We start from the raw sequence: 23,647 nt of genomic DNA, 5'->3' as shown, positions 1-23,647 counted from the left end.
GTGCCTGGCGGAAAAGGACCTGGGGGTGTTGATCGATAACCAGCTGAATGTGAGCCAGCAGCGTGCCCAGGTGGCCAAAAAGGCCACCAGCGTCCTGGCTTGTGTCAGAATGTCTTCGTTCAGCCCACACCCAGGGATAAACAAGAGCAGTTTTTCTCTCACCCAATGTCCTTTCCCCAAATGAGGAAGGGAATTGGAGGGAGACTTGTAGGGTGGAATTAACCGGATTTAACGAAATGAAAAAATCAATATAAATGACAACACAAAACAGACAAAAGTATACTTATCTACAGAGCATGGGCAAGTTGCTCCAAGAATCATGAAGAGGGAGGAAGAGCCCCACCTCTTACCAGCAAACCCTCTCTTATAGTGAGCTGGATGTCAGTGGTACAGAACACACCTGGGGGCCCAGCCTGGGTCAGCTGCCCCAGATTTAACTGCTGAGGGCCTTGATCACCATGGCTGGCCACACACTGAAACCAAATCCCAGTGAAACCAGGACACAGAAATACAGGGCCAGCAGGACAGGGACGCTCAGCTCCACTGGAGTCTGTCTCTCACCACCTGACCTGGCCACCCCACCCGCCTGGCCACAGCTCAGCCCTTCTGCCCCGCAGCCCCTTCAGCACCAAACACGATTGTTGAACCTGATTCAACCAGGCCAAGCACCGGGCACTGCCCTTGGGGCACAACAACCCCCTGCACCACTACAGGCTGGGGGAGAGGGGCTGGAAAGTGCCTGGGGGAAAGGCCCTGGGGGGTGTTGGTCGATGACAGCTGGATATGAGCCAGCAGTGTGCCCAGGTGGCCAAGAAGGCCACCAGCATCCTGGCTTGTACCAGCACTGGTGTGGCCAGCAGGACCAGGGCAGGGATCGTCCCCCTGTGAGCACTGGTGAGGCTGCACCTCGAATCCTGGGTGCAGTTTTGGGCCCCTCACGACAAGAAAGACCTTGAGGTGCTGGAGCGAGTCCAGAGAAGGGCAACGGGGCTGGGGAAGGGTCTGGAGCACAAGTGTGATGGGAGCGGCTGAGGGACCTGGGGGGGTTTAGCCTGGAGAAAAGGAGGCTGAGGGGAGACCTTCTCGCTCCCTACAACTGCCTGAAAGGAGGGTGTAGCGAGGGGGGGTCGGTCTCTTCTCCCAGGTAACAAGTGACAGGACGAGAGGAACCGGCCTCAAGTTGTGCCAGGGGAGGTTTAGATTGGAGATCAGGGACAATTTCTTCACCAAAGCGTTGTCAAGCGCCGGCACAGGCTGCCCAGGGCAGTGGTGGAGGCCCCATCCCTGGGGGGATTTAAAAGCCGTGTAGATGTGGTGCTGAGGGCCATGGGCTAGTGGTGGCCTTCGCAGTGCTGGGGTAACGGTTGGACTCAATGATCTTAAAGGTCTTTTCCAACCCAAACGATTCTGTATTTACTGAAAATTCATATTTCTGTTGAACTCCATTGACTCCAGGTTCCTGCGCTAGCTGGCTGTAACAAGGTGCCAGCTGTGCCTAGCTCGAGGTGACCTGCCACCCTTGGATGACACTTGTGGGATCGTCTGTCGAGAAACAGGGGGTCTGAGCCCGTTTGAACCCCCCCCGGGGGCCTGCCCGGGCCGGGAGCGCCCGCGCCGGGAGCCGCAGCCATGGAGGAGGTGGAGTCGCGCTTCCTGCACCTCCTGCAGCCCATCCGCGACCTCACCAAGAACTGGGAGGTGGACGTGGCCGCCCAGCTCGGGGAGTACCTGGAGGAGGTGAGGGGGGGCCCTGCGTCCCTGCCTGTGCTGGGGGGATTTCTGTCTGTGCCCCACAGCCCTCCGAGAACTACTGACACTCTCAGCTCTTCATGGAATCACAGATCCCAGACTGGTTTGGGTTGGGAGGGACCTTAAAACCCATCCAGTCCCAACCCCCTGCCACGGGCAGGGACACCTTCCACCAGACCAGGTTGCTCCCAGCCCCATCCAACCTGCCCTTGAACACTGCCAGGGAGGGGGCAGCCACAGCTGCTCTGGGCAACCTGGGCCAGGCTCTCACCACCCTCACAGCCAAGAATTTCTTCCTCAGATCTCATCTCAATCTCCCCTCTTGCAGTTTAAAACCGTTCCCCCTCGTCCTGTCACTCCATGCCCTTGTCAAAAGCCCCTCTCCAGCTTTCCTGTAGCCCCTTCAGGCACTGGAAGGTGCTAGAAGGTCTCCCCGGAGCCTTCTCTTCTCCAGGCTGAAGATCCCCAGCTCTCAGCCTGTCTCCAGAGCAGAGGTGCAGTCCCCCCCTCAAACTCAACCAGCAAATCAGCATTTCATTCTCCTCCTTCTGTGTGTCTCGCAGCTGGATCAGATCTGCATTTCCTTTGACAACGGCAGAACCACCATGAACTTCATCGAAGCCGCTCTTCTGATCCAGGGCTCCGCCTGCATCTACAGCAGGAAGGTGAGGACGTGGCTGCTCCCCTGGGCCCTGCTCCTGTCACCCTGCCCATGCCACGACCCCTCGGCCCGTGGTCCTGGGGCTGAGCTCCAGGGGGGCCACGCTGGGGGTTTGGGAGACTTGAATGTGATGGATGTGAAAGGATATAAATCCATAATTAAAATCAACTTCTTTATATGTGTTGGGGTTGGCAGCCTGGAGAAGAGCAAGGATTTTGCTGTTCAGCACTTTCTTCTGCAGAGGGTGGAATACCAAAGCCTTGCTCCCCCAAACCTGGCCTCAGAGTGGCTTAAACAGCGAAGAGAACAGGGGGATTATCAGGACACTGAGCTCCATCTGCCTGGGGATGGGAGGAGGGCGGTGGTTCATCCCGGTGTCCGCTGGTGTACGTTCTCTGGGAGCTGCTTTCTCCCTGTCCCAGCGCCTGGGGACTGTTTTCACAGACTGGTTTGGGTTGGAAGGGACCTTAAAGCCCATCCAGTCCCAACCCCCTGCCACGGGCAGGGACACCTTCCACCAGACCAGGTTGCTCCAAGCCCCATCCAACCTGGCCTTGAACACTGCCAGGGAGGGGGCAGCCACAGCTTCTCTGGGCAACCTGGGCCAGGCTCTCACCACCCTCACAGCAAAGAATTTCCTCCTCAGATCTCATCTCAATCTCCCCTCTTGCAGTTTAAAACCGTTCCCCCTCATCCTGTCACTCCATGCCCTTGTCAAAAGCCCCTCTCCAGCTTTCCTGTAGCCCCTTCAGGCACTGGAAGGTGCTAGAAGGTCTCCCCGCAGCCTTCTCTTCTCCAGGCTGAACAGCCCCAGCTCTCCCAGCCTGTCTCCAGAGCAGAGGGGCTCCAGCCCTCGGAGCATCTCCGTGGCCTCCTCTGGACTCGCTCCAGCAGCTCCGTGTCCCTCTGTTTTGCAGGTGGAGTACCTCTACTTGCTGGTCTACCAGACGCTCGACTTCATCTCCAACAAGAAGTAAGTGGCGCTTCCCCCTGCCCCGGGCGGTGGCTTTGCGGGGGGCTCAGGGCTGCCGCCGTCTGAACCAGCCCTGAAACACCCTCTGCTGGGGCTGGAGCGGCGTGAAGCTGCTGCGGAGGCTTCCGGAAGCCTCCTGATGGTTCTTTGCCTCCGGGCTGATCCCGACGGCACGCTCTGTCCTTGGCACAGGCGGGACAAGCAGCCCAGCTCGCTGGGGCGGGACGGCGAGGACGCCGACGCGACCTTCGGGGCCGAGGAGGAGGAGGAGGTGAGCGGGGCGCGCGCGTGGGGCGGTTTGGGCGAGGGTCCCTCGGTGGGAGCCGCCCGGTGACCGCTGGCGGGGCTGCCCCGCAGTTCCTCTCCCTGGATGACATCAGGGATGGCAGCCAGGCGCACGTGGACATGAGGAAGGACCAGCAGCCCCACGTAAGAGTTGCTGCTCTCACCCCTCTCTGTCCTGCCACGTGTCGGGGTGTCCCTGGGTGAAGTTTGGGGACAGCCACCACCCCAGGCCAGGCTGCCTCCCCCTCCTCACCTTCGCAGGCCGTGGACATCGTTCCCATGACCCCCATGTCACTGGTGCCCCCCGAAGAGGCTGACAAGAGGGACAACCCTCTGCTCAGGTGAACCCTGCGCCCCTCGGCCGCCCCTGCGGGTCTGGCTGGACCCCCCCCGCTGCAGGGTGGCTTTGGGGACACCCCAGCGCCTGCTCTGGGGGGTCCCCTGATGGCTTTTTGCCCCCCCCCCCCCAGCCGGAAAGGGGAGCTCCTGGCCAGCAGGAAGGACTTCAGGATGAACACCAGCACCCCGCACGCCACCGGCGCCTTCCTGCTGGAGCTGGCGGGGCTCTCCCCGGCCTGCCCACACGGGGGGAGCCCCGGCGGGGCGGCGGGTACGGGGGGGTCGGGGCTGCCCGCGGCCATCGGCCTCAGCGGGGCTGGTGGCCTCACCGAGCCCGGGGTGGCTGGTGAGCTGCCCTCTGTGCCCTCGGCAGGAGCGCTGGCCCGTGCCCCCGGCAGCACCGGTGGGGCTCCCGTCCAGGCGCTGAGCTTCTCTGAGGATGGAGGTGAGCGGCGTGGCCAGCAGGCCGAGGGGCCACTGGCCATCTGTCCTGCCCCGGGGGGGTGCTCCGGCCATGCCAAGGCAGCCCTGTCCTCAGCAGCTCCAGCTGGCCCTTGGCCACGGCGCGTGAAGCTTCCCTGGGGGAATGCCATGGTGGGTGGGGGGCAAACAGGGGGGTCCCGGTGGCTTTTGTGGCCAGTGAAGGTTGAGTTGCCCCCCAGGCATGGCAGGAGCAGATGAGGATGACAGCGGAGGGGACGCCGTGCCCAGGGCACCGGACCACGACGTGGAAATGACTCCGGCAGCTCATGAACGTGTGGTGGCACAGAGGGTAGGTGTGGGGAGGGCTGGGGGTGGCACAGAGGGTAGGTGTGGGGAGGGCTGGGGGTGGCACAGAGGGTAGGTGTGGGGAGGGCTGGGGGTGGCACAGAGGGTAGGTGTGGGGAGGGCTGGGGGTGGCACAGAGGGTGGGTGTGGGGAGGGCTGGGGGTGGCACAGAGGGTGGGTGTGGGGAGGGCTGGGGGTGGCACAGAGGGTGGGTGTGGGGAGGGCTGGGGGTGGCACAGAGGGTAGGTGTGGGGAGGGCTGGGGGGGCAGCGCTGCCACCCCGCTCCTTCCCCGCTGCCCTGCGCCCCCCTGCCCGGGGCTGCAGGGGACTCACTGGCTCCTGTCCGTGCCAGGGCACACCCCGGGCACAGGGGTACACGCTGCGGCAGCGAGCCCCAGCTGAGGACCCCAGAGCCCACGTCAAGGTAGGGGGGCCCAGAGCCTCTGTGGGGAGCCCCGGGATGTCCCTCCCCTCCCTGCCATGCTCCGTGCCCACGGTGGGGTGACCCACTGGGCCAGGCGGCTCCTGAGTGCCCGGCCCAGGGTGTGCCAGCTTCACCTCTGTCCCCTCCTGTGCCAGGAGACGCTGGACCCGTGGCAAAGCCTCGACCCCTTCGGTGACTCCGAGGACAAACCCTTTAAGAAAGGTGCTTGGGGTGGCGCTGGGGCAGAGGGGCAGCTGCCCGGGTTTGCCCCCCACGGGGGGCAGCACGGCTCCCCTGGCATGGGCAGAGAGCCCTGGGGGGCCGCTGACCCGTGCCCACCTCCAGGGAGGCCCTTCCTGGTGCCACAGGGCCTGGGCGACGTGGTGGGCAGCAAGAGGAGGAGGAAGGGGCCGAGGAAGCTCCAGGACTTCATGAAGTGGTTCTCGGCGGCCTGTGAGTGCCACGGCCGGGGCGTGCCCACGGGGTGAATTATGGGGGGAAAGGGGCAAATTATGGGGGGAAAGGGGCAAATTATGGGGGGGAAAGGGGCAAATTATCTGTGGGAAAAGGGGCAAATTATGGGGGGAAAGGGACAAATTATCTGTGGGAAAATGGGGAAATTATCAGGGGGAAAGGGGCAAATTATGGGGGGAAAGGGGCAAATTATCCAGGGGAAAGGGGCAAATTATTGGGGGAAAGGGGCAAATTATCTGGGGAAAGGGGCAAATTATGGGGGGGGAAAGGGGCAAATTATGGGGGGAAAGGGGCAAATTATCAGGGGGAAAGGGGCAAATTATGGGGGGAAAGGGGCAAATTATCTGGGGGGAAAGGGGCAAATTATCAGGGGAAAGGGGCAAATTATCCAGGGGGAAAGGGGCAAATTATGGGGGGAAAGGGGCAAATTATAAGGGGGAAAGGGGCAAATTATGGGGGGGAAAGGGGCAAATTATGGGGGGAAAGGGGCAAATTATCTGGGGAAAGGGGCAAATTATGGGGGGGAAAGGGACAAATTATGGGGGGAAAGGGGCAAATTATGGGGGGGAAAGGGGAAAATTATCAGGGGGAAAGGGGCAAATTGGGGGGAAAGGGGCAAATTGGGGGGAAAGGGGCAAATTATGGGGGGGAAAGGGACAAATTATGGGGGGAAAGGGGCAAATTATGGGGGGGAAAGGGGAAAATTATCAGGGGGAAAGGGGCAAATTGGGGGGAAAGGGGCAAATTGGGGGGAAAGGGGCAAATTATGGGGGGGAAAGGGGCAAATTATGGGGGGAAAGGGGCAAATTATCTGGGGAAAGGGGCAAATTGTCTGGGGGGAAAGGGGCAAATTGTCTGGGGGAAAGGGGCAAATTATCTGGGGAAAGGGGCAAATTATGGGGGGAAAGGGGCAAATTATGGGGGGAAAGGGGCAAATTGTCTGGGGGAAAGGGGCAAATTATGGGGGGGAAAGGGGCAAATTATGGGGGAAAAGGGGCAAATTATCTGAGGGGAAAGGGGCAAATTATGGGGGGAAAGGGGCAAATTATGGGGGGAAAGGGGCAAATTATGGGGGGAAAGGGGCAAATTCTGTGTTAACTGTTTCCCTCAGACAACAATGTCGCCGAGGGCAGGAAAGCCAAGAGGAAAGGGCCGACGTTTGCGGGTGAGCGGGGCGCGGGTGGGCACCTTTGGGTGCCCCGCTGGGGGCTGGCACCCGGGCAAACACCCCCGGGGGAGCGGAGCCAGAGCCACGGCCGAGCCCCTCCTGTGCCAGGGGGGGGCTGCAGCCCCAAAACGGGGCGAGGGGAGCCTGGGATGGCACCCGACAGCCGCGGTGTGCCAGGGTGGGGGGCTGGAGGGGCTGAGCGCCCCCCGGGGTGTGCCCCCCAGCCTGGCACCCGTCTCTGCCCAGATCTGGAGGCGCTGTACTGGCAGCGGCTGCGGGAGCGGGCGGCGGCGCAGAGGGAGCCGCGGAGCCGGGCGGTGAGCGGGGGGCAGCTGGGCTGGGAGGGTGGGGGGGGGGGTCCCGTGTGCCCCCTGGCACTGGGGTGGCATGCAGGGGGGTGCCAGGCGGGGGTCTCAGGGCTGCTCTCTGCCAGGGGCCGCTCTGGGTGCTGCCGCCGAGCGCGGAGGAGCTGGATGTGCCGGAGGAGGAACGTGGGGCTGACGGCCCCGATGGCGCAGGTACCCCCCGACCCCCCCTGCCCGGGGGTCCCCTCCCACCGTGGTGGCGGCCAGGTGGCACTGGTCGAGATGGCACCAGGCCTGGGGGGGGGGCTGTGGGCCCTAGGGGGGGCACTGAGCGGGGCTGCCCCCCTCCCCACAGATGACTTGGCCGAGCACGAGGAGCTCCAGCCCGAGGGGCCGGGGGACACCCGGGGTGAGCGCTGGGGGGGACACGCTGTGAGCTGGGGGGGGGGGGTGTCCCCTGTCCCCTCCATCTGGCCTGGGGGTGTCCCCTGTCCCCTCCATCTGTCCTTGGGGGTGTCCCCTGTCCCCTTCATCTCTCCTTGGGGGTGTCCCCTGTCCCCTTCATCTCTCCTGGGGGTGTCCCCTGTCCCCTCCATCTCTCCTTGGGGGTGTCCCTTGTCCCCTCCATCTCTCCTGGGGGTGTCCCCTGTCCCCTTCATCTCTCCTTGGGGTGTCCCCTGTCCCCTCCATCTGTCCTTGGGGGTGTCCCTTGTCCCCTTCATCTGTCGTTGGGGGTGTCCCCTGTCCCCTTCATCTGTCCTTGGGGGTGTCCCTTGTCCCCTTCGTCTGGCCTGGGGGTGTCCCTTGTCCCCTCTATCTGTCCTTGGGGTGTCCCCTGTCCCCTCCATCTGTCCTGGGGGGTGTCCCTTGTCCCCTCCATCTGTCCTGGGGGGTGTCCCCTGTCCCCTCCATCTCTCCTGGGGGTGTCCCCTGTCCCCTTCATCTCTCCTGGGGGTGTCCCCTGTCCCCTCCATCTGTCCTTGGGGTGTCCCTTGTCCCCTCCATCTGTCCTGGGGGTGTCCCCTGTCCCCTCCATCTGTCCTTGGGGGTGTCCCCTGTCCCCTCCATCTCTCCTGGGGGTGTCCCTTGTCCCCTCCATCTGTCCTGGGGGTGTCCCCTGTCCCCTTCATCTGTCCTTGGGGTGTCCCCTGTCCCCTTCATCTGTCCTGGGGGTGTCCCCTGTCCCCTCCATCTCTCCTGGGGGTGTCCCCTGTCCCCTCCATCTGTCCTTGGGGTGTCCCTTGTCCCCTTCATCTGTCCTGGGGGTGTCCCCTGTCCCCTCCATCTGTCCTTGGGGTGTCCCTTGTCCCCTTCATCTGTCCTGGGGGTGTCCCCTGTCCCCTCCATCTCTCCTGGGGGTGTCCCCTGTCCCCACGGGTGACCCTCTGCTCCTCCGCAGGCCCCTGCGACCCGGCCTCGCTGGGCTACGAGGAGCTGGTGCGCAGGAACGTGGTAAGGGAGAGGGGCAGGGGGGTGGCAGGGGAGGTGACAGAGGTGACAGGCCCCCCCCGCTCCCCTCTCCTCTCCCCCCCCAGGAGCTCTTCATGGCCGACTCCCAAAAATACGCGCGCGACACCGAGCTCTCGCAGCACGTCCGCCGCTGGGAGGAGAGGATGGGGCCGCTGCTGCAGCAACAGGCAGGGACCCCCCACCCTCGGGGTGCATCGGGGGGGGCTGGCACCCACCCCCCCCACCCCACACACCCCCCCCCTAAACCCCTTCATCCCGCAGGAGGAACGAGCCCCCTTCGACATCCGCGGCTACGGGGCGGCGCTGGCGGGGGGCTGCGGGGAGCTGGGGCGGTGGCGGTCCTTCGCCAGCCTGGTGGCGGGGCAGCCCCCCTTCGAGGTGTGCCGCTACATGCTGGCCTCCCTCCAGCTGGTAATTGGGGGTGGGTGGGCTGGGGGGGGGGGCCCGGCAGAGCCCTCCGGGCTCTGCCGGGCCCCCCCCCCAGCCCACCCACCCATTTTTATCCCCCTCAAGGCCAACGACTGCGTGGTGGAGCTGGCGCAGGACCCGGGGCTGGAGCAGGCGCTGGACACCATGAGGTTACGGCTCCTCACCCACCAGCAGGCCCACGACCGCTTCCAGGCCTTCCAGCCCCCCTCTGCCTGCCCCTGAGCCCCCCCCCACGCACAGACCCCTCCCCAAGACCCTCGGGAATAAACCCTGCTTTGGTAAAGGTTTGGCTGTCGTGGGGTTGGGGGGGGAAAAGCCCCTTCACTTGGGGCTTGGACCTTCCTGCCCCACAGGGATGGGCCTGGGGGGTGGTGGGGGTCCCACTGCGATGTACCCAGGGCCTCTCTCCCCCTGGGGTGGTCCTGGGGGGGCTGCAGGGGGTGGTGGGGGTCCCACTGCCCACGTACCCAGGTCCTCCCTCCCCCTGGGGTGGTCCTGGGGGGCTGCAGGGGGTGGTGGGGTCCCTCCACATGCCTGCATGGGGCCTCCCTCCCCATGGGATGGTGCTGGGGGGCTGCAAGGGCTCCCTCCACCCCCCTACCTGGGGTCTCTCTCCCCGTGGGACGGCGCAGGGGGTGGTGGGAGTCCCTCTGCCCATGTACCCAGGGCCTCTCTCCCCCTGGGGTGGTACTGGGGGGGCTGCAGGGGGTGGTGGGGTCCCTCTGCCTGCCTGGGGGGTGGTCCTGGGGGGACAGAGGGGGTGGTGGGGTCTCTCCCTCCCCACAAGATGATGCTGGGGGGCTGCAGGGGTCCCTCCCCACAGGGCAGTGCTGGGGGGACACGGGGGGTGATGGGGGTCCCACTGTGGTGTACCCAGGTCTTCTCTCCCCCTGGGGTGGTCCTGGGGGGGCTGCAGGGGGTGGCAGGGGTCCCTCCACCTGCCTCCCCAAGCCCTGCCTCCCTGGGGGATGGTGCTGGGGGACCACGGGGTGGTAAAGGGTGATGGGGGGGTTCCTTCTGCTCACCCACCTGAGGCCTCCCTCCCCTTGGGGTGGTCCTGGGGGGGTGGTGGGGTCCCTCTGCCTACTTACTTGGGGTCTCCCTCCCCATGGCATGGTGCTGGGGGGCTGCAGGGGCTCCCTCCACCCCCCTACCCGGGGTCTTCCTCCCTGTGGGGGTCTGCAGGGGGTGGTGAGGGTCCCTCTGCCCATGTGCCCAGGGCCACCCTCCCCCTGGGATGGTCCTGGGGGGCCACAGGGGGTGGTGGGGGTCCCTGCACCCCCCTAGCTGGGGTCTCTCTCCCTGTGGGACAGCACTGGGGGGCTGCAGGGTGGTAAAGGGTGATGGGGGGGGGTCCTTCTGCCCACCCACCTGAGGCTTCCTTCCCCCTGGGGTGGTCCTGGGGGGGTGGTGGGGTCCCTCTGCCTACCTACTTGGGGTCTCCCTCCCCCTGGGATGGTCCTGGGGGGCTGCGGGGGGTCCCTCTGCCTGCCCTCCTCGTGCCTTGCTCCCCCTAGGATGGTCTGGGGGGGCTGCAGAGGTCCCTGCACCCCCCTACCCGGGGTCTCCCTCTCTGTGGGATGGCACTAGGGGGCTGCAGGGGGTGGTGGGGTCCCTCCACCTGCCTGGGGTCTCTTCCCTCCCCCTGGGATGGTCCTGGGGGGCCACAGGGGCTGGCAGGGTCCCTGCACCCCCCTACCCGGGGTCTCCCTCCCTGTGGGATGGCACTGGGGGGCTGCAGGGGATGGTGGGGGTCCCTCCCCCTGCCCACCTGGCACCTTCCTCCCTGTGGGATGGCACTGGGGGGCCACAGAGGGCGGTGGGGTCCCTCCCCCTGCCTGGGCTCTCCCCTCCCCGTGGTACAGCACCGGCGTCCCCGCCCCCACCCACCCCCGCGTCCCTCCCCGCGGGTCGGCGCAGGGGAGCACCGGGGGGCACCGGTGGGGCACGGGGGGCGTTTATTCCTCGTCCTCCGTCAGCGGCTGGTACGTGCTCATGTGCCGGCGCACGCTGCGGGCGATGTCGGCGTCGCTCCTGGCGCGGCCGTAGCAGTCGAGGAAGAGCCCGTCGGGGCCCAGCAGGTAGATGAGGACGCTGTGGTCCACCACGTAGTCGCCGTCCTCGTCCTTGGGGCCGGCGCGGGCGTAGACGCGGTAGGCGGCGGCCGCCTGCGCCACCTCCTCGGGGGTGCCCGTGAGGCCCAGCAGGCGCGGGTGGAAGTCGCGCAGGTACCGCGCCAGCGCCGGCGCGTCGTCGCGCTCGGGGTCCAGGGTGACGAAGAGCGGCTGCACGGGCGGCAGCCCCGGCTCGCCCTCCAGCCGCGCCACGGCCCGGCTCAGCTTGCCCAGCTCCTCGGGGCACACGTCCGGGCAGTGCGTGAAGCCGAAGTAGAGCAGCACCCACCGCCCGCGGAAATCCGCCTTGCGCCGCCGCCGCCCCGCCTGGTCCCGCAGCGTGAACTCGCCCTGGCCCAGCGCCAGCGCCCGCAGCTCCGCCCGCCGCCGCGCCCGGCCCCGCCGCGCCTTCTCCTCCCGCAGCCACAGCCACGCGCCGCCCGCCCCCGCCGCCGCCGCCGCCGCCACCGCCACGCGCCGGCCCAGCGGCAGCCCCCCCCCGCCGCCGCTGCCGTCGCCCCCCACCGCGGGGCCCGCGCCCCACAGGCCTCGCTGCGGGGGGGCGGCGGGGAGGGGGGGCAGCGACCGCAGGCAGCGGCGCAGGCAGCGGGCGGGCAGCAGGGCCGGGAACATGGCGGAGCTGTGGGGGGGGCACGGTGGGCACGGGGGCCCTGCGGCCTGTCCCTGACCTGCCGCCCTCTGACCTCTGCCCCCGACCTGCCGCCCTTTGACCCCTCACCCGACCTGCTGCCCTCTGACCCCTGCCCCCAACCTGTCACCCTCTGACCCCCCAGGTGCCCTTTGACCCCCCTCATCCCACCCCTCCTGCTGCCCTCTGACCCCCCGGTGCCCTTTGACCCCCTCACCCCCCCGCCCTCTGACCCCCCAGTGCCCTTTGACCCCCCACCCCTCCTGCCGCCCTCTGACCCCCCCAGGTGCCCTTTGACCCCCCTCATCCCACCCCTCCTGCTGCCCTCTGACCCCCCAGGTGCCCTTTGACCCCCCACCCCTCCTGCTGCCCTTTGACCCCCCGGTGCCCTTTGACCCCCTCACCCCCCCTGCCCTCTGACCCCCCGGTGCCCTTTGACCCCCTCACCCCCCCTGCCCTCTGACCCCCCGGTGCCCTTTGACCCCCTCACCCCCCCTGCCCTTTGACCCCCCGGTGCCCTTGGACCCCCTCACCCCCCCGCCCTCTGACCCCCCAGTGCCCTTTGACCCCCATCCCACCCCTCCTGCTACCTTTTGACCCCCCGGTGCCCTTTGACCCCCCCACCCCTCCTGCTGCCCTTTGACCCCCCGGTGCCCTTTGACCCCCTCACCCCCCCGCCCTCTGACCCCCCAGTGCCCTTTGACCCCTCCCCTGCCGCCCTTTGACCTCCAAGCCCCGCCCCGTGCCCTTTGACCCCCCTCAGGCCCCTTTCTGCCCCTCCCACCCGCCGCCCTTTGACCCCGCGACCCCCACCCCCTCCTCCCCCATGACCTTTGCCCTCTGACCCCGCACTGACCTTTACCCTCCGGCCCCGCGCTCCGTCCCGCTTCCCGCCGCGCCGAGGAGACCCGGAAGCGGAAGTACCGGCGGAAGGGGGGCGTGGTCGGCGCATGCGCACTCCCGGCTGCGCTTCCGCTCCACCACCAGGGGGCGCCGCGGCGGGGCCGTGACCGGGTCAGGGCCGCTCCCCGCCGCTGGGGGGCGCTGCGGGCAGGATGGTCTCGGCCACGAGCGGGGGGGGCGCGGGGGGGGGGGGCCGGCGCCAGGCACAGCGCCCCCTGCAGGGCCCGGCGCGCCCCCGCGCCCAGCGCCCCCTCGTGGTGCAGCCGCAGCCAGGGCTCCCCTGGGGGGGGGGGGGGGGGGGGGGGGGGGGCTCTGGGGGGGGTCCTGCCCCTGCCCACCCCCCCCCCGGTCCCCCCGGTACCTGCCCGCAGGCGCTGCCCCGCCGCCACCAGCAGCTCGGCGCCCACCCGGGGGTTCACGGGGTCCCCGGCCCGCGCCCGGCCGGTCCCCAGCTCGTGCAGGACGCGGGCCAGCGGCAGGGCCTCCACCCGCTGCACCCAGCCTGGGGGGCACGGGGTGTGGGGCGGGGAACTGGGGACCCCGAGGGGTGGGGGGAGCCCCAGATATAGGGGGTGTGGGGCGGGGGGGCAGGTGGGGGACCTGGGGGGCTGGGGAGCTCCAGATATAGGGGTTGTGGGGCGGTGGGCGCGGGGGCTGGGAAATGGGGACCCTGAGGGGTGGGAGGGGTGTGGGGTGTGGGGAGCCCCAGATATAGGGGGTGTGGGGTGGGGGGCGCCAGGGGCTGGGAACTGGGGACCCTGAGGGGTGTGGGGAGCCCCAGATACAGGGGGTGTGGGGCGGGGGGTGCAGGCGGGGGACCTGGGGAGCTCCAGATATAGGGGGTGTGGGGCGGCGGGGGGGTCAGGGGGTGGGAAATGGGGACCCTGAGGGGCGCAGGGTGTGGGGGGGGTGGGGGGTGTGGGGTGTGGGGTGCCCCAGATATAGGGGGTGTGAGGTGTGGGGTGCAGGTGGGGACCTGGGGGGCTGGGGAGCCCCAGATATAGGGGTTGTGGGGTGGGGGGCCCGGGGGCTGGGAAATGGGGACCCTGAGGGGCACAGGGTGTGGGGGGTGTGGGGAGCCCCAGATATAGGGAGTGTGGGGTGGGGGGGGGGGCAGGGGGTGGGAAATGGGGACCCCGAGGGGTGGGGGGAGCCCCAGATATAGGGGGTGTGGGGCGGGGGGTGCAGGTGGGGGACCTGGGGAGCTCCAGATATAGGGGGTGTGGGGCGGCGGGGGGGGTCAGGGGGTGGGAAATGGGGACCCTGAGGGGTGGGAGGGGTGTGGGGTGTGGGGAGCCCCAGATATAGGGGGTGTGGGGCAAGGGGTGCCGGTGGGGACCTGGGGGGCTACAGATATAGGGGTTGTGGGGCAGGGGGCCTGGGGGCTGGGAAATGGGGACCCTGAGGGGTGCAGGGTGTGGGGAGCCCCAGATATAGGGGGTGTGGGGTGGGGGGCCAGGGAGTGGGAAATGGGGACCCTGAGGGGTGTGGGGGGTGTGGGGTGTGGGGAGCCCCAGATATAGGGGGTGTGGGGCGGGGGGTGCAGGCGGGGACCCCGGGGTGGGGGGGAATGAGCCGGGGGAGCCCTGAGCACCCTGGCAGGGGCTGGGGGCCGGGGGGGCACAGGGACCCCGGGGCACTGGGGTGGGGGGAGCCCTCGGCCTCCCAGGGGGGTACAGGGGGGGTGTGTGGGGCTGGGGGGCACAGGGTGAGGGGGTGCAGGGGCCGGGCCCCCCGTCTCACCTCCCCGCGGCGCGGGCAGCTCCTCGCACACGGCCGCCCGGCCCAGGAGGTGCCGCCGGTCCGGGGGGGGCCCGGCGCAGAGGCGGCGGGCGGTGGCGGGGGGCACCCCCTGCGCCCCCAGCATGGCCTCGAAGGCGCCCAGCGCCGAGCCGTCGTCCAGCGCCCGCCCCAGCAGCGCCCGGCCCTGTGTGACCCCCCCGGCCTGGCCGCTCTGCCACAGCAGCAGCCCCCCTGCGGGGACAGGGCTGGCACCGGGGGACCCCCTGGGGACACCCCCACCCCCTGGGGACACCCCCACCCCCCATTTCCCCCCTCCCTGTGCCCCCCTTTGCCCCCTCCCTGTCCCCCTCATCCCTGTGCCCCCTCCCTGTGCCCCCCTCATTTCCCCCCTCATCCCTGTGCCCCCCTTTGCCCCCCTCCCTGTCTCCCTCATCCCTTTCTCCCCTCGCTGTGCCCTCCTTTGCCCCCCTCCCTGTGCCCCTCATCCCTGTGCCCCCTCCATGTGCCCCCTTTGCCCCCCTCCCCGTCCCCCTCATCCCTGTGCCCCCTCCTTGTGCCTGCCTTTGCCCCCCCCTCCCTGTACGCCCCTCCCTGTCCCCCTCATCCCTGTGCCCCCTCCCTGTGCCCCTCTCATTTCCCCCCTCCCTGTGCCCCCCTTTGCCCCCCTCATCCCTGTGCCCCCTCCCTGTCCCCCCCGTGCCCCGGCTGACCCAGGGTGGTGACCAGCTCGCGCAGCTCGGGGGGCCCCCCCCCCTCCAGGCACTCCAGGGCCTCCAGCACCTCCAGCGAGTTGCCCACGCAGCGGCCCAGCGGCTCGTCCATGCGGCTCAGCACGGCGGCCGTGCGGATGCCCAGCCGCTCGCCCACCTCCACCTGCCCCGGGGACGGCGGGTGGGCACCGGGTGGGCACGGGGGGGCCCGGGGCGGGGGCCGGGGGCTCACCAGGCTGCGGGCCAGCTCCCGCGCACTCTCCTGCGTGGGGCACAGCGCCGCGCCCCCGAACTTGACGTCGAGCACCAGCGCCGAGAGCTGCTCTGCCGCCTTCTTGCTCAGGATGGAGGCTGGGCCGGGGGAGCCTCGCTGGGACCCTCCCTGTGCCCCCCCCGTGCCCCCCCCGCTGCTCCCGGCCCCCCCGTACCCGTGATGAGGGGCAGGCTGTCCACGGTGGCCGTGACGTCCCGCAGGCCGTACAGCACCCGGTCGGCCGGCGCCAGCTCCTCGCTCTGCCCCACGATGCAGCAGCCCACGCGCTCCAGGATGCTCCGCATCTGCCGGGGGGCCCGGAGCTGCCACGGCCCGTAGCCCACGGCCCGAGGGCCACCTGCACCCACAGCCCGAGGGCCACCCGCAGCCACGGCCCAAGGGCCACCTGCACCCACGGCCCCAGGGCCACCCGCACCCACGGTCCAAGGGCCACCCGCACCCACGGCCCCAGGGTCACGCGCAGCCACGGCCCGAGGGCCACCCGCAGCCACGGCCCGAGGGCCACCCGCAGCCCGAGAGCCACCAGCACCCACAGCCCCAGTGCCACCTGCACCCACGGCCCCCGGGCCACCCGCAGCCACAGCCCAAGGGCCACCCGCAGCCATGGCCCGAGGGCCACCCGCAGCCACAGCACCAGGGCCACCCGCACCCACGGCCCGAGGGCCACCTGCAGCCACAGCCCGAGGGCCACCCGCACCCACGGCCCCAGGGCCACCCACAGCCACGGCCCGAGGGCCACCTGCACCCCCACGGCCCGAGGGCCACCCACAGCCCACATCATGCATCCCACCCGCATCCCAAGTGCCAGCCCTGTCCCATTCACATCCCATCATCATTGTCCCATGTCCCATCATTGTCCCATCATCATCCCATGTCCCATCATCATCCCATGTCCCATCGTTGTCCCACATCCTGTCATCTGCATCCATCCTCATCAACATCCCATGTCCCATCATCATCCCACATCCCATCATCATTGTCCCATGTCCCACCATCATCCCATGTCCCACCATCATCCCATGTCCCACAATCATCCTATGTCCCATCAACATCCCCTGTCCCATCATCATCCCACATCCCATCATCGTCCCATGTCCCATCATCACCTGCATCCCACCCACATCCCACGTCCCACCACACCCCGTGTCCCACCGCAGCCCCCCCGGCGCCCTCCAGCCCCCCACACCCACAGGGTGACGCCGTGGGGGTGGCCGCGTCCCCGTGCCCACCTGCTCGGGGCTCTGGCAGGCGCGGAAGCCGGGGATGGCCTCCAGCTTGTCCAGCGTGCCCCCGGTGTGGCCCAGGCCGCGGCCGCTGATCATGGGCACCTGCGGGCGCGGGTGGGTGGGCGCGGGGTGGCACGGGGACCCCCACCCAGCCCCGCGGGCACGACTCCCCCCTCACCTTGCAGCCGCAGGCGGCCAGGGCGGGGGCCAGCGCCAGGCTGACCTTGTCCCCCACGCCGCCCGTCGAGTGCTTGTCCACCAGCCGCCCGCGCCAGGCGGGGTGCCAGGCCAGCGCCCGCCCCGAGGCCGCCATGGCCCGCGTCAGCGCCAGCGTCTCGCCTGCGTCCATGCCGCGCAGCCGGATGGCCATCAGCATGGCGCCTGGGGGGCACGCGGGTGGGCAGGGTGCTCCCCCCGCCCCGGGACCCCACCCCAGGGCCCGGTGGCCCCCGACTTGGCATCCCCGACCTGCCCCGGGGGTCTCCCACTTGTCCCCTCGCCACAACCCCCTGCCACATCCCAGGGGGTGGCCTCGCCATCCCACCTGCCACCCTCCATTGCCCCCCCCCCACCACTGCTGCCAGGGACCCCACCCTGCCCCAGGGACCCCCACCCTGCCCTGGCACATCCCACCGCACTGGCCTTTGCCGTGTCCCCGTGCCAGGTCCCCTGGCGACGTCCCCCCCTGGCTCTGCCCTGGCCGTGCCTCCTCCCCATTCCCCTCCACGTCCCCACGCTGTGTCCCCCACTGTGCCCCACTGCCACGACCCCTCTCCTGTCCCCGTCCCCCCGCCGTGCGCCCACCGATCTGGCCCTGCTGCGCGGTGCCCTCGGTCACGCCACGCACGAAGCTCTGGATCTCCTCGTCCTCCAGCCGCTCGCCGTCCCGCTTCTTGCGGATGAGGGCTGGGAGGGAGCCCTGGGCAGCCATCCCCGCTCCCACGGCTGGCACCCCCCTCCCACAGCTGGCACCCCACTCCCCACGGCCGGCACCCACTCCCACAGCTGGCACCCGCTCCCGCTGCTCCTGCCCAGCCTGGCCTGGTGCCCACAGCCAGGATGGACTCTGTCCCCAGGGCAGCAAGCGAGGGTCAGGCCGGGTGGGAGGAGGCGGCAGTGGGTGGGTGGCAGGACTGGGTGCCCCCTCCGGTCCCACAGGACACCCCCAGGCCATGCCCAAGGGCTCTGCACGGCCACCCCCCCCTCAGACCCACACAGTTCTTGGCACCCCCACCCACAGCACCCACCGCGCCTGCAGCACCCACAGCACGTGTGGGGTTGTCCCACGGCACTTTGCTGATGAGTGCCCCCTCCCCGGCCGGTGCCCCCAGTGCCACCCCACACCCCGAGGTCCTCCGTGGGGTCTGGGTGACCATGTGTGTCCCCTCAGCCACTGGGGTGGCCCAGGGGGGACAGGGCAGGGGGCTGAGGGTTCTGGTGCCACGGGGAGGGGCCGAGTGCCTGGTGTTGGGACCTGTGGCCAGGGCCAGGCCGGGTGGCACCAGGACAGGAGCAGTGGGGGGCACCGAGGGAGGCGGGACGGCAGTCCCAGTGCAGCCACAGGGCTGTGGCACGGTGGGCAGGGTGCCAGCACCCAGCGGCACCAGCCTCTGCCCTTTGCCCAGCCGGGACGGGGAGCGGGATGGGGGGCACCCACGGCAGACCCCCCGCTGCTCAGGGGGCCACAGCCAGGTTGCCCAGAGCAGCTGTGGCTGCCCCCTCCCTGGCAGTGTTCAAGGGCAGGTTGGATGGGGCTGGGAGCAACCTGGTCTGGTGGAAGGTGTCTCTGCCCGTGGCAGGGGGGTGGCACTGGATGGGCTTTAAGGTCCCTTCCAACCCAAACCAGTCTGTGAGTCTGTGATATGAGGATGGCAAACGCAGAGCAGGGGAGGAAGGAGCTGGTCACACACAAGCGAAGTGCTGGTCGCTTTCCTTGTTTGACTGAGCCCTGCCCCGAGCCACCCCACTCCGTCCCACCCTCTTTTTGGGGGCGATTCCCAGTCCTTTCCTGGGTGGCCCCGCTCTGTACCCGCTGGGGGTGGGTGCAGAGGGTCCACCCTCCTCTTGCTGTGCTCCTGGCCCAGCTCTGCTCCCACCCAGGGGTGCCCGGCGTGCCTCCAGCTGAGCTGGGATCCCTGGGCACTGGGGCAGCTGGATCACGCTCTGACCGGAGCTGCTCTGGCTCGGGAGGTGCTGCCGTGTCACGGTCCCACCCCAAACAACTCGGGGTTTGTGGCAAGAGGCCTCAGCGTGACCATCGAACGCAGCACAGGGCGCCCCGACCTGCTCTCCTGGCAGGGCTGGTCATCTCCAACCCCCCGTTTGCCACCCCAGCATAATTAGTCAGTGGTGCCACCGAGCCAAGGCTGCGGGGTGGTTCTGAGGCTGAGCTGGGTTAGTTGGGGCCAAGGGTTGGACCAGGGCTCCAGCGTGGAGCCACCGGAGGGGAGGGAGCAGCAGGAGGTCAGGAGCAGCGGCAGCAGGAGGGCTTGGGTGCGCAGTTGGGCACGCAGCAGGGCTGCAGCGCGGGGTCCCTGCCCTTCCGCAGCTGGCTGTCCCCAAACTCCATGCGCTGCTCAAAGAGCACCTTCTGCAGCTTGATCTCCCGCAGGGCGTGCAGCGCCTCCGGCCCCGCGCCGCCCCGCAGCAGGTCGTAGTTCTCGGCCGGGTCCGACTCCAGGTCGAAGAGCAGCGGGGGCAAGTGAGGGGTGAGCGGGGTCAGCCCGTGGCAGTCCTGGTCCGGGGTGGTGCCGCTGTGAAAGGAACCTGCAAAAGAAAGGCCTGGGTGCAGCTCAGGGTCTTCTCTTGGAGCTTTGGGCTTCACCAAGCTGCCCGTGGAGGAGAGGAGGGGGCACTGACCTTGGGTGAAGTAATGGGCCTTGTACCTGCCGAGCCGGACAGCGAAGGGGCCGTACAGCGGGTCGGGGGCCGGCGGGTAGAAGAACATCGTCTGGCGGGGACTCTGTGGGAAGAGCAGAGCTGAGCGCCCCTGTGCAGCCACGAGGCTGGAGAAGAGCCTGGAACAGCAGGCAGAGGCTCCAGGGGGGTCACCCAGGAGCCCCAACACCACAACCAGAGCGTGGCCAGAGAGAGGGGAGCTGGTGAGTGCAGAGGAGGGCGACCAAGGTGGGGAAGGGTCTGGAGGGTCTGAGCTGCGAGGAACGGCTGAGGGAGCTGGGGGTGTTTAGCCTGGAGAAGAGGAGGCTCAGAGGTGACCTTAGTGCAGTCTACAACTACCTGAAGGGAGGTTGTAGTGCAGTGGGAGTCGGCCTCTTCTCCCAGGCAACCAGCGACAGGACAAGAGGACACAGCCTCAAGCTTGGCCAGGGGAGGGTCAGGTTGGACATGAGGAAGCATTTCTTCTCAGCAAGGGTCATTAGCCATTGGAAGGGGCTGCCCAGGGAGGTGGTGGAGTCCCCATCTCTGGAGGGGTTTAAGAAAAGCCTGGCCATGGCACTTAGTGCCCTGGTCTAGTTGCCATGGTGGTGTGAGGGCAATGGTTGGACTCGATGATCCCAGAGGGCTCTTCCCACCTCACTGACTCGGGGATTCTGTGCTCCCTCCTCAGAGCTGCTGGGGCTCTGCCCATCTGCTGTGGCTGCAGGGGAAGCCCAGGAACCCCATGGCATGACCCAGGCCAGAAAACAGGTCCCAGCTCATGGATCTCCCTGACCCCCAGCGCTCAGCTCCAGCCCCACACCAGCCTGCACGCACAAGGCCAGGCCCAACCAGGCCTCGGGACTCACCTTCCCTGACCCAAACAGCAGCGGGCTCAGGTCGTAGCCATCCAGGGCAACTTTGGGAAGAGCTGCTCCAGCCAGGGCAGCCAGGGTTGGCAGGATGTCCAGGGTGCTCGCCAGCTCGTGCGTCACTCCTATCACCCACCACAGCAGGGCACAAGGAGAGGTTCAAGCACCCGCTCCCACCCCTGCCACCCTCACTTCTCTCCCACCCTCTGCCCGTCCCAGGGCAGCCAAGCTGCCACGACAGCCCACCCTTGGCTGGCATCAGCATGCAAGGCACAAGCGGTGCCAGGTCTCACCCGGAGCGATACGGCCTGGCCAATAAGCCACCGCTGGCTCCCGCATGCCACCTTCGTACGTCGTGCCCTTGCCACACTTGAGAAGGCCGGCGCTGCCTCCGCGTGCCATCCGCATGGTGGAGGGGCTGTGGGAGAGAAGAACCACCTACCATCAGCTTCACAGGCTCACTCTACCCCTTCCCTGGTGCCACGACAAGAGACATGGTGCCAGTGACGCTGCCATCCTCCTCAGCCCTGTGGGGCAGGGGAAGGGGCCAAGTGTGTGAGACGCCCAGGCAGGGCACCAGGGACCGATGCCACTCACACACGAAGGCAATCGGGGCACAGTGGGGCTGCTGCACGCTCCTGCCCCAAACCCTGCGAGGCTTCTGCCCACGAGGAGGGGCACAGCCGAGTCACAGGGTGCACTGGGTCCTCTCCAGAGCAGCGTCCACCTCCTGCCTCGCTTCAGGTCACTGGGGGCTCACCTGGCAATGCCACACCACGTCCCAAGCCACCAACGCCTCACTCCAGTCCCCCCACACCAGCAGAATCTGACCAGTAACAACGTCCCCCCCCCGCTGAGCCCACTCACCCGTTGTCAGAGGTGAAGAACACCAAGGTGGTGTCCGCCAGCCCGTTCTCCTGCAGCGCCTGCAGCAGCTGTCCCACCGAGCTGTCGAACTCCAGGAGCGCGTCACCGAAGGGCCCGCGCCGCGACTGCCCCGCGTACTCCCGGCTGGCGAACTGCGGGTAGTGGGTGTGCTGGGGAGAGGGCAGAGGAGATGCCACACAGACTCCCCCAGAGCTGCTGCTGGTTCCCAGCTCACCCACGGACAGGGAGAACCCCAGCTAGGCCAGGGAGGTGGGTGACAGTACCCAGGAGATGAGGCTTGTCCCCAGGCTGCAGGAACCGCTCAGAAATCATAGAAAGGTTTGGGTCAGAAGGGACCTTAAAGCCCATCCAGTCCCAACCCCCTGCCACGGGCAGGGACACCTTCCACCACACCAGGTTGCTCCCAGCCCCATCCAGCCTGACCTTGAACACTGCCAGGGAGGGGGCAGCCACAGCTGCTCTGGGCAACCTGGGCCAGGCTCTCACCACCCTGACAGCAAAGAATTTCTTCCTCACATCTCATCTCAATCTCCCCTCTTGCAGTTTAAAACCGTTCCCCCTCGTCCTGTCACTCCATGCCCTTGTACAAAGCCCCTCTCCAGCTTTCCTGTAGCCCCTTCAGGCACTGGAAGGTGCTAGAAGGTCTCCCCGGAGCCTTCTCTTCTCCAGGCTGAACAGCCCCAGCTCTCTCAGCCTGTCAAATGGCACCCTGCTCTCCCCCCAGGACCAAGGCCCCCTTCCCCACCCCTGGCCCTCTCCCTCGCCTACGTGGGAGGCGTAGTAGAGCAGGAAGGGGACGCCCCGTCGGGCGCAGTCAGCGATGAAGTCCCTGGAGAACTTGTTGTAGAGCGGCACCAGGTCAGGGAAGGAGATGGGCTGCTGCACGATGCTCTGGTTCCAGAGCAGCGGGACGGGCACCAAGCCTTGGTCACAAGTCCCAAAACACTTGATGTCGGGTGGGAAGCAGGTGAGGTTCTGGCAGGGGCCCTGCAGAGAACAAACAACACTTCGTCTTTCACCTCTGTTGCAGGATGGGGAGGGCAGAGAGTCTCACAGCCGCCCACCACCACGTCCTACAGGCACCCTTTGGGCAGCACAGGGGTCTGTGCCCACCCTGGGACCGTGCTGCCCCAACACCAGTTTCTCCTGGCAGCAGCCCCGATGTTTGTGTCGCCCAGAAGCTGACCCACCCTCCCCTGACACAGGGCGCTTGTCCCCACTCACAACTGCCACCCACGTCCTGCAAAACCGCCCTCTCACACGAGCACCTCGGAGGTGGGACTGCCCCACCAGCACCCACCTGCCCGTCCTGCAGCCACCCACACCCGCTGCCCGGGCAAGCACGCTCAAGCAAGCCTCTTCTTTCAGGCACTGGCCCCAGGACCCCCGTCAGTGCCCCACAGGCCTCTCACCTGGTCATGGGAGTAGGGCACCCCCAAGAAGTGGTCAAAGCCCTGGTGGATGGGCAGGAAGGAGCCGTTAACCCCCAGGCCAAGGTGCCACTTGCCAACCATGGCCGTGGCGTAGCCCTCAGCCTTCAGCACCTCCGCGATGGTGACCTCGGAGAGTGGCAGGCCTCCCCGGGAGTCCGGGTTGAACACCCCGGGGTACACCCCGGAGCGCATCTGGAACCGGCCGGTCAGCAGGGCTGCCCTGCAGGGAGGGTGGGGAGATGGGAGACAGGCACGGCCCCGCGCTGTGGGGCTCAGCCTCCGCAGAGGGGCCTGGCAGCTCAGCTCCCCGTGTCACGGTGCCACGGCCACCTCCCCTGCCTGCGGGGACTCACGGCTGGTCCCTCGTGGGGCCGCCGGGGACCCGGCAGGTTTATCAACCCCCCGTTCCTCCCTGCCTGGGTGCCGAGCCCTGCTCGACGCCTCCTCCACCCGCACCCCGGGGCCCTGCAGCAGCCGCCAGCCGCGGGGCAGCGGGAGCAGCGGGGCACGTACCGGGACGGGCTGCACACCGGGGAGCTGCTGTAGAAGTCGGTGAAGCGCAGCCCCCCGGCAGCCATCCGGTCCAGGCCAGGCGTGGTGGACGAAGGGTGCCCGTAGCTACCCAGGTCCCCGAAGCCCAGGTCGTCCGCCAGCAACAGGACGAAGCTGGGGCGGGCGCCGGCCGCTCCGCGCAGGGCCAGCAGCAGCAGCAGGGCCCACGGCAGGCCCCGGCCCCGCGGGCCCATGGCGCTGCCACCCGGGGAGGCACCACGGCCCACCGGTACGCGCTCAGCTGGGGGAACGGCGCTGCCCCCCGCTACGGCTCCGGGCCCGGCGGCAGCGGCTCCGTCACGGCCCCGTCACGGCCGCGACCGGAGCTGCGGCCCGCGGGGCCCCGCCGCAGCCACATGA

General features: G+C 68.3%; 4 protein-coding genes across 5 annotated transcripts; 1 reads left to right on the top strand and 3 right to left on the bottom strand.

Annotated features, from left to right (window-relative positions):
* Positions 1–1,485: 1,485 nt before the first annotated feature.
* NCAPH2 (non-SMC condensin II complex subunit H2) lies at positions 1,486–9,329 on the top strand. The gene is made up of 20 exons (XM_068401675.1): positions 1,486–1,737; positions 2,313–2,414; positions 3,328–3,383; positions 3,576–3,654; positions 3,741–3,812; positions 3,930–4,009; positions 4,139–4,278; positions 4,381–4,452; positions 4,670–4,779; positions 5,129–5,200; positions 5,356–5,422; positions 5,546–5,653; positions 6,786–6,839; positions 7,089–7,159; positions 7,276–7,360; positions 7,503–7,556; positions 8,547–8,599; positions 8,683–8,784; positions 8,879–9,028; positions 9,131–9,329. Exons 1-20 carry the CDS (start codon positions 1,630–1,632, stop codon positions 9,266–9,268), a joined length of 1,773 nt encoding a protein of 590 aa, XP_068257776.1. The 5' UTR covers positions 1,486–1,629; the 3' UTR covers positions 9,269–9,329.
* Positions 9,330–10,987: 1,658 nt separating this feature from the next.
* Positions 10,988–12,753, bottom strand: SCO2 (synthesis of cytochrome C oxidase 2). Its single transcript, XM_068401671.1, has 2 exons — positions 12,666–12,753; positions 10,988–11,800 (listed from the first exon to the last, which is right to left on the bottom strand). Exon 2 carries the CDS (start codon positions 11,791–11,793, stop codon positions 11,005–11,007), a length of 789 nt encoding a protein of 262 aa, XP_068257772.1. The 5' UTR covers positions 11,794–11,800; positions 12,666–12,753; the 3' UTR covers positions 10,988–11,004.
* A 71-nt stretch (positions 12,754–12,824) lies between these two features.
* Positions 12,825–17,596, bottom strand: TYMP (thymidine phosphorylase). Its single transcript, XM_068400575.1, is given in 10 exon segments — positions 12,825–12,905; positions 12,907–12,992; positions 13,074–13,214; positions 14,456–14,686; positions 15,166–15,328; positions 15,398–15,516; positions 15,594–15,723; positions 16,669–16,767; positions 16,844–17,046; positions 17,470–17,596. Coding segments are annotated over 10 exon segments (1,380 nt in total).
* Positions 17,597–18,578: 982 nt separating this feature from the next.
* Positions 18,579–23,647, bottom strand: ARSA (arylsulfatase A). 2 transcript variants are annotated; one of them, XM_068400983.1, is made up of 8 exons: positions 23,249–23,647; positions 22,715–22,955; positions 22,071–22,289; positions 21,282–21,451; positions 20,708–20,832; positions 20,412–20,539; positions 19,525–19,627; positions 18,579–19,431 (listed from the first exon to the last, which is right to left on the bottom strand). In XM_068400983.1, exons 1-8 carry the CDS (start codon positions 23,479–23,481, stop codon positions 19,130–19,132), a joined length of 1,521 nt encoding a protein of 506 aa, XP_068257084.1. In that variant the 5' UTR covers positions 23,482–23,647; the 3' UTR covers positions 18,579–19,129. The 2 variants fall into 2 exon arrangements, with proteins under 2 accessions (XP_068257084.1, XP_068257086.1); XM_068400985.1 differs by having other exon boundaries at positions 22,715–22,927; positions 23,249–23,328.

The sequence above is a fragment of the Nyctibius grandis genome, chromosome 5 (genome assembly GCF_013368605.1).
Source record: "Nyctibius grandis isolate bNycGra1 chromosome 5, bNycGra1.pri, whole genome shotgun sequence".
In the NCBI taxonomy this organism is placed as follows: Eukaryota; Metazoa; Chordata; class Aves; order Nyctibiiformes; family Nyctibiidae; genus Nyctibius; species Nyctibius grandis.
Note: the sequence above shows the minus strand (reverse complement) of the source record. Positions and strands in the feature narration are given on the sequence as shown.

Coding starts and splice junctions, on each gene's coding strand:
- ARSA (XM_068400983.1), bottom strand. CDS start 23,481: ATGGGCCCGCGGGGCCGGGGCCTGCCGTGGGCCCTGCTGCTGCTGCTG. Junction 19,628..20,411: donor TGCTGTTTGGGTCAGGGAAG/GTGAGTCCCGAG, acceptor CTCTTCCCACAG/AGTCCCCGCCAGACGATGTT. Junction 19,432..19,524: donor GGCCCATTACTTCACCCAAG/GTCAGTGCCCCC, acceptor TTTCTTTTGCAG/GTTCCTTTCACAGCGGCACC.
- NCAPH2 (XM_068401675.1), top strand. CDS start 1,630: ATGGAGGAGGTGGAGTCGCGCTTCCTGCACCTCCTGCAGCCCATCCGC. Junction 3,655..3,740: donor GGGCCGAGGAGGAGGAGGAG/GTGAGCGGGGCG, acceptor GCTGCCCCGCAG/TTCCTCTCCCTGGATGACAT. Junction 4,010..4,138: donor AGGGACAACCCTCTGCTCAG/GTGAACCCTGCG, acceptor CCCCCCCCCCAG/CCGGAAAGGGGAGCTCCTGG.
- SCO2 (XM_068401671.1), bottom strand. CDS start 11,793: ATGTTCCCGGCCCTGCTGCCCGCCCGCTGCCTGCGCCGCTGCCTGCGG.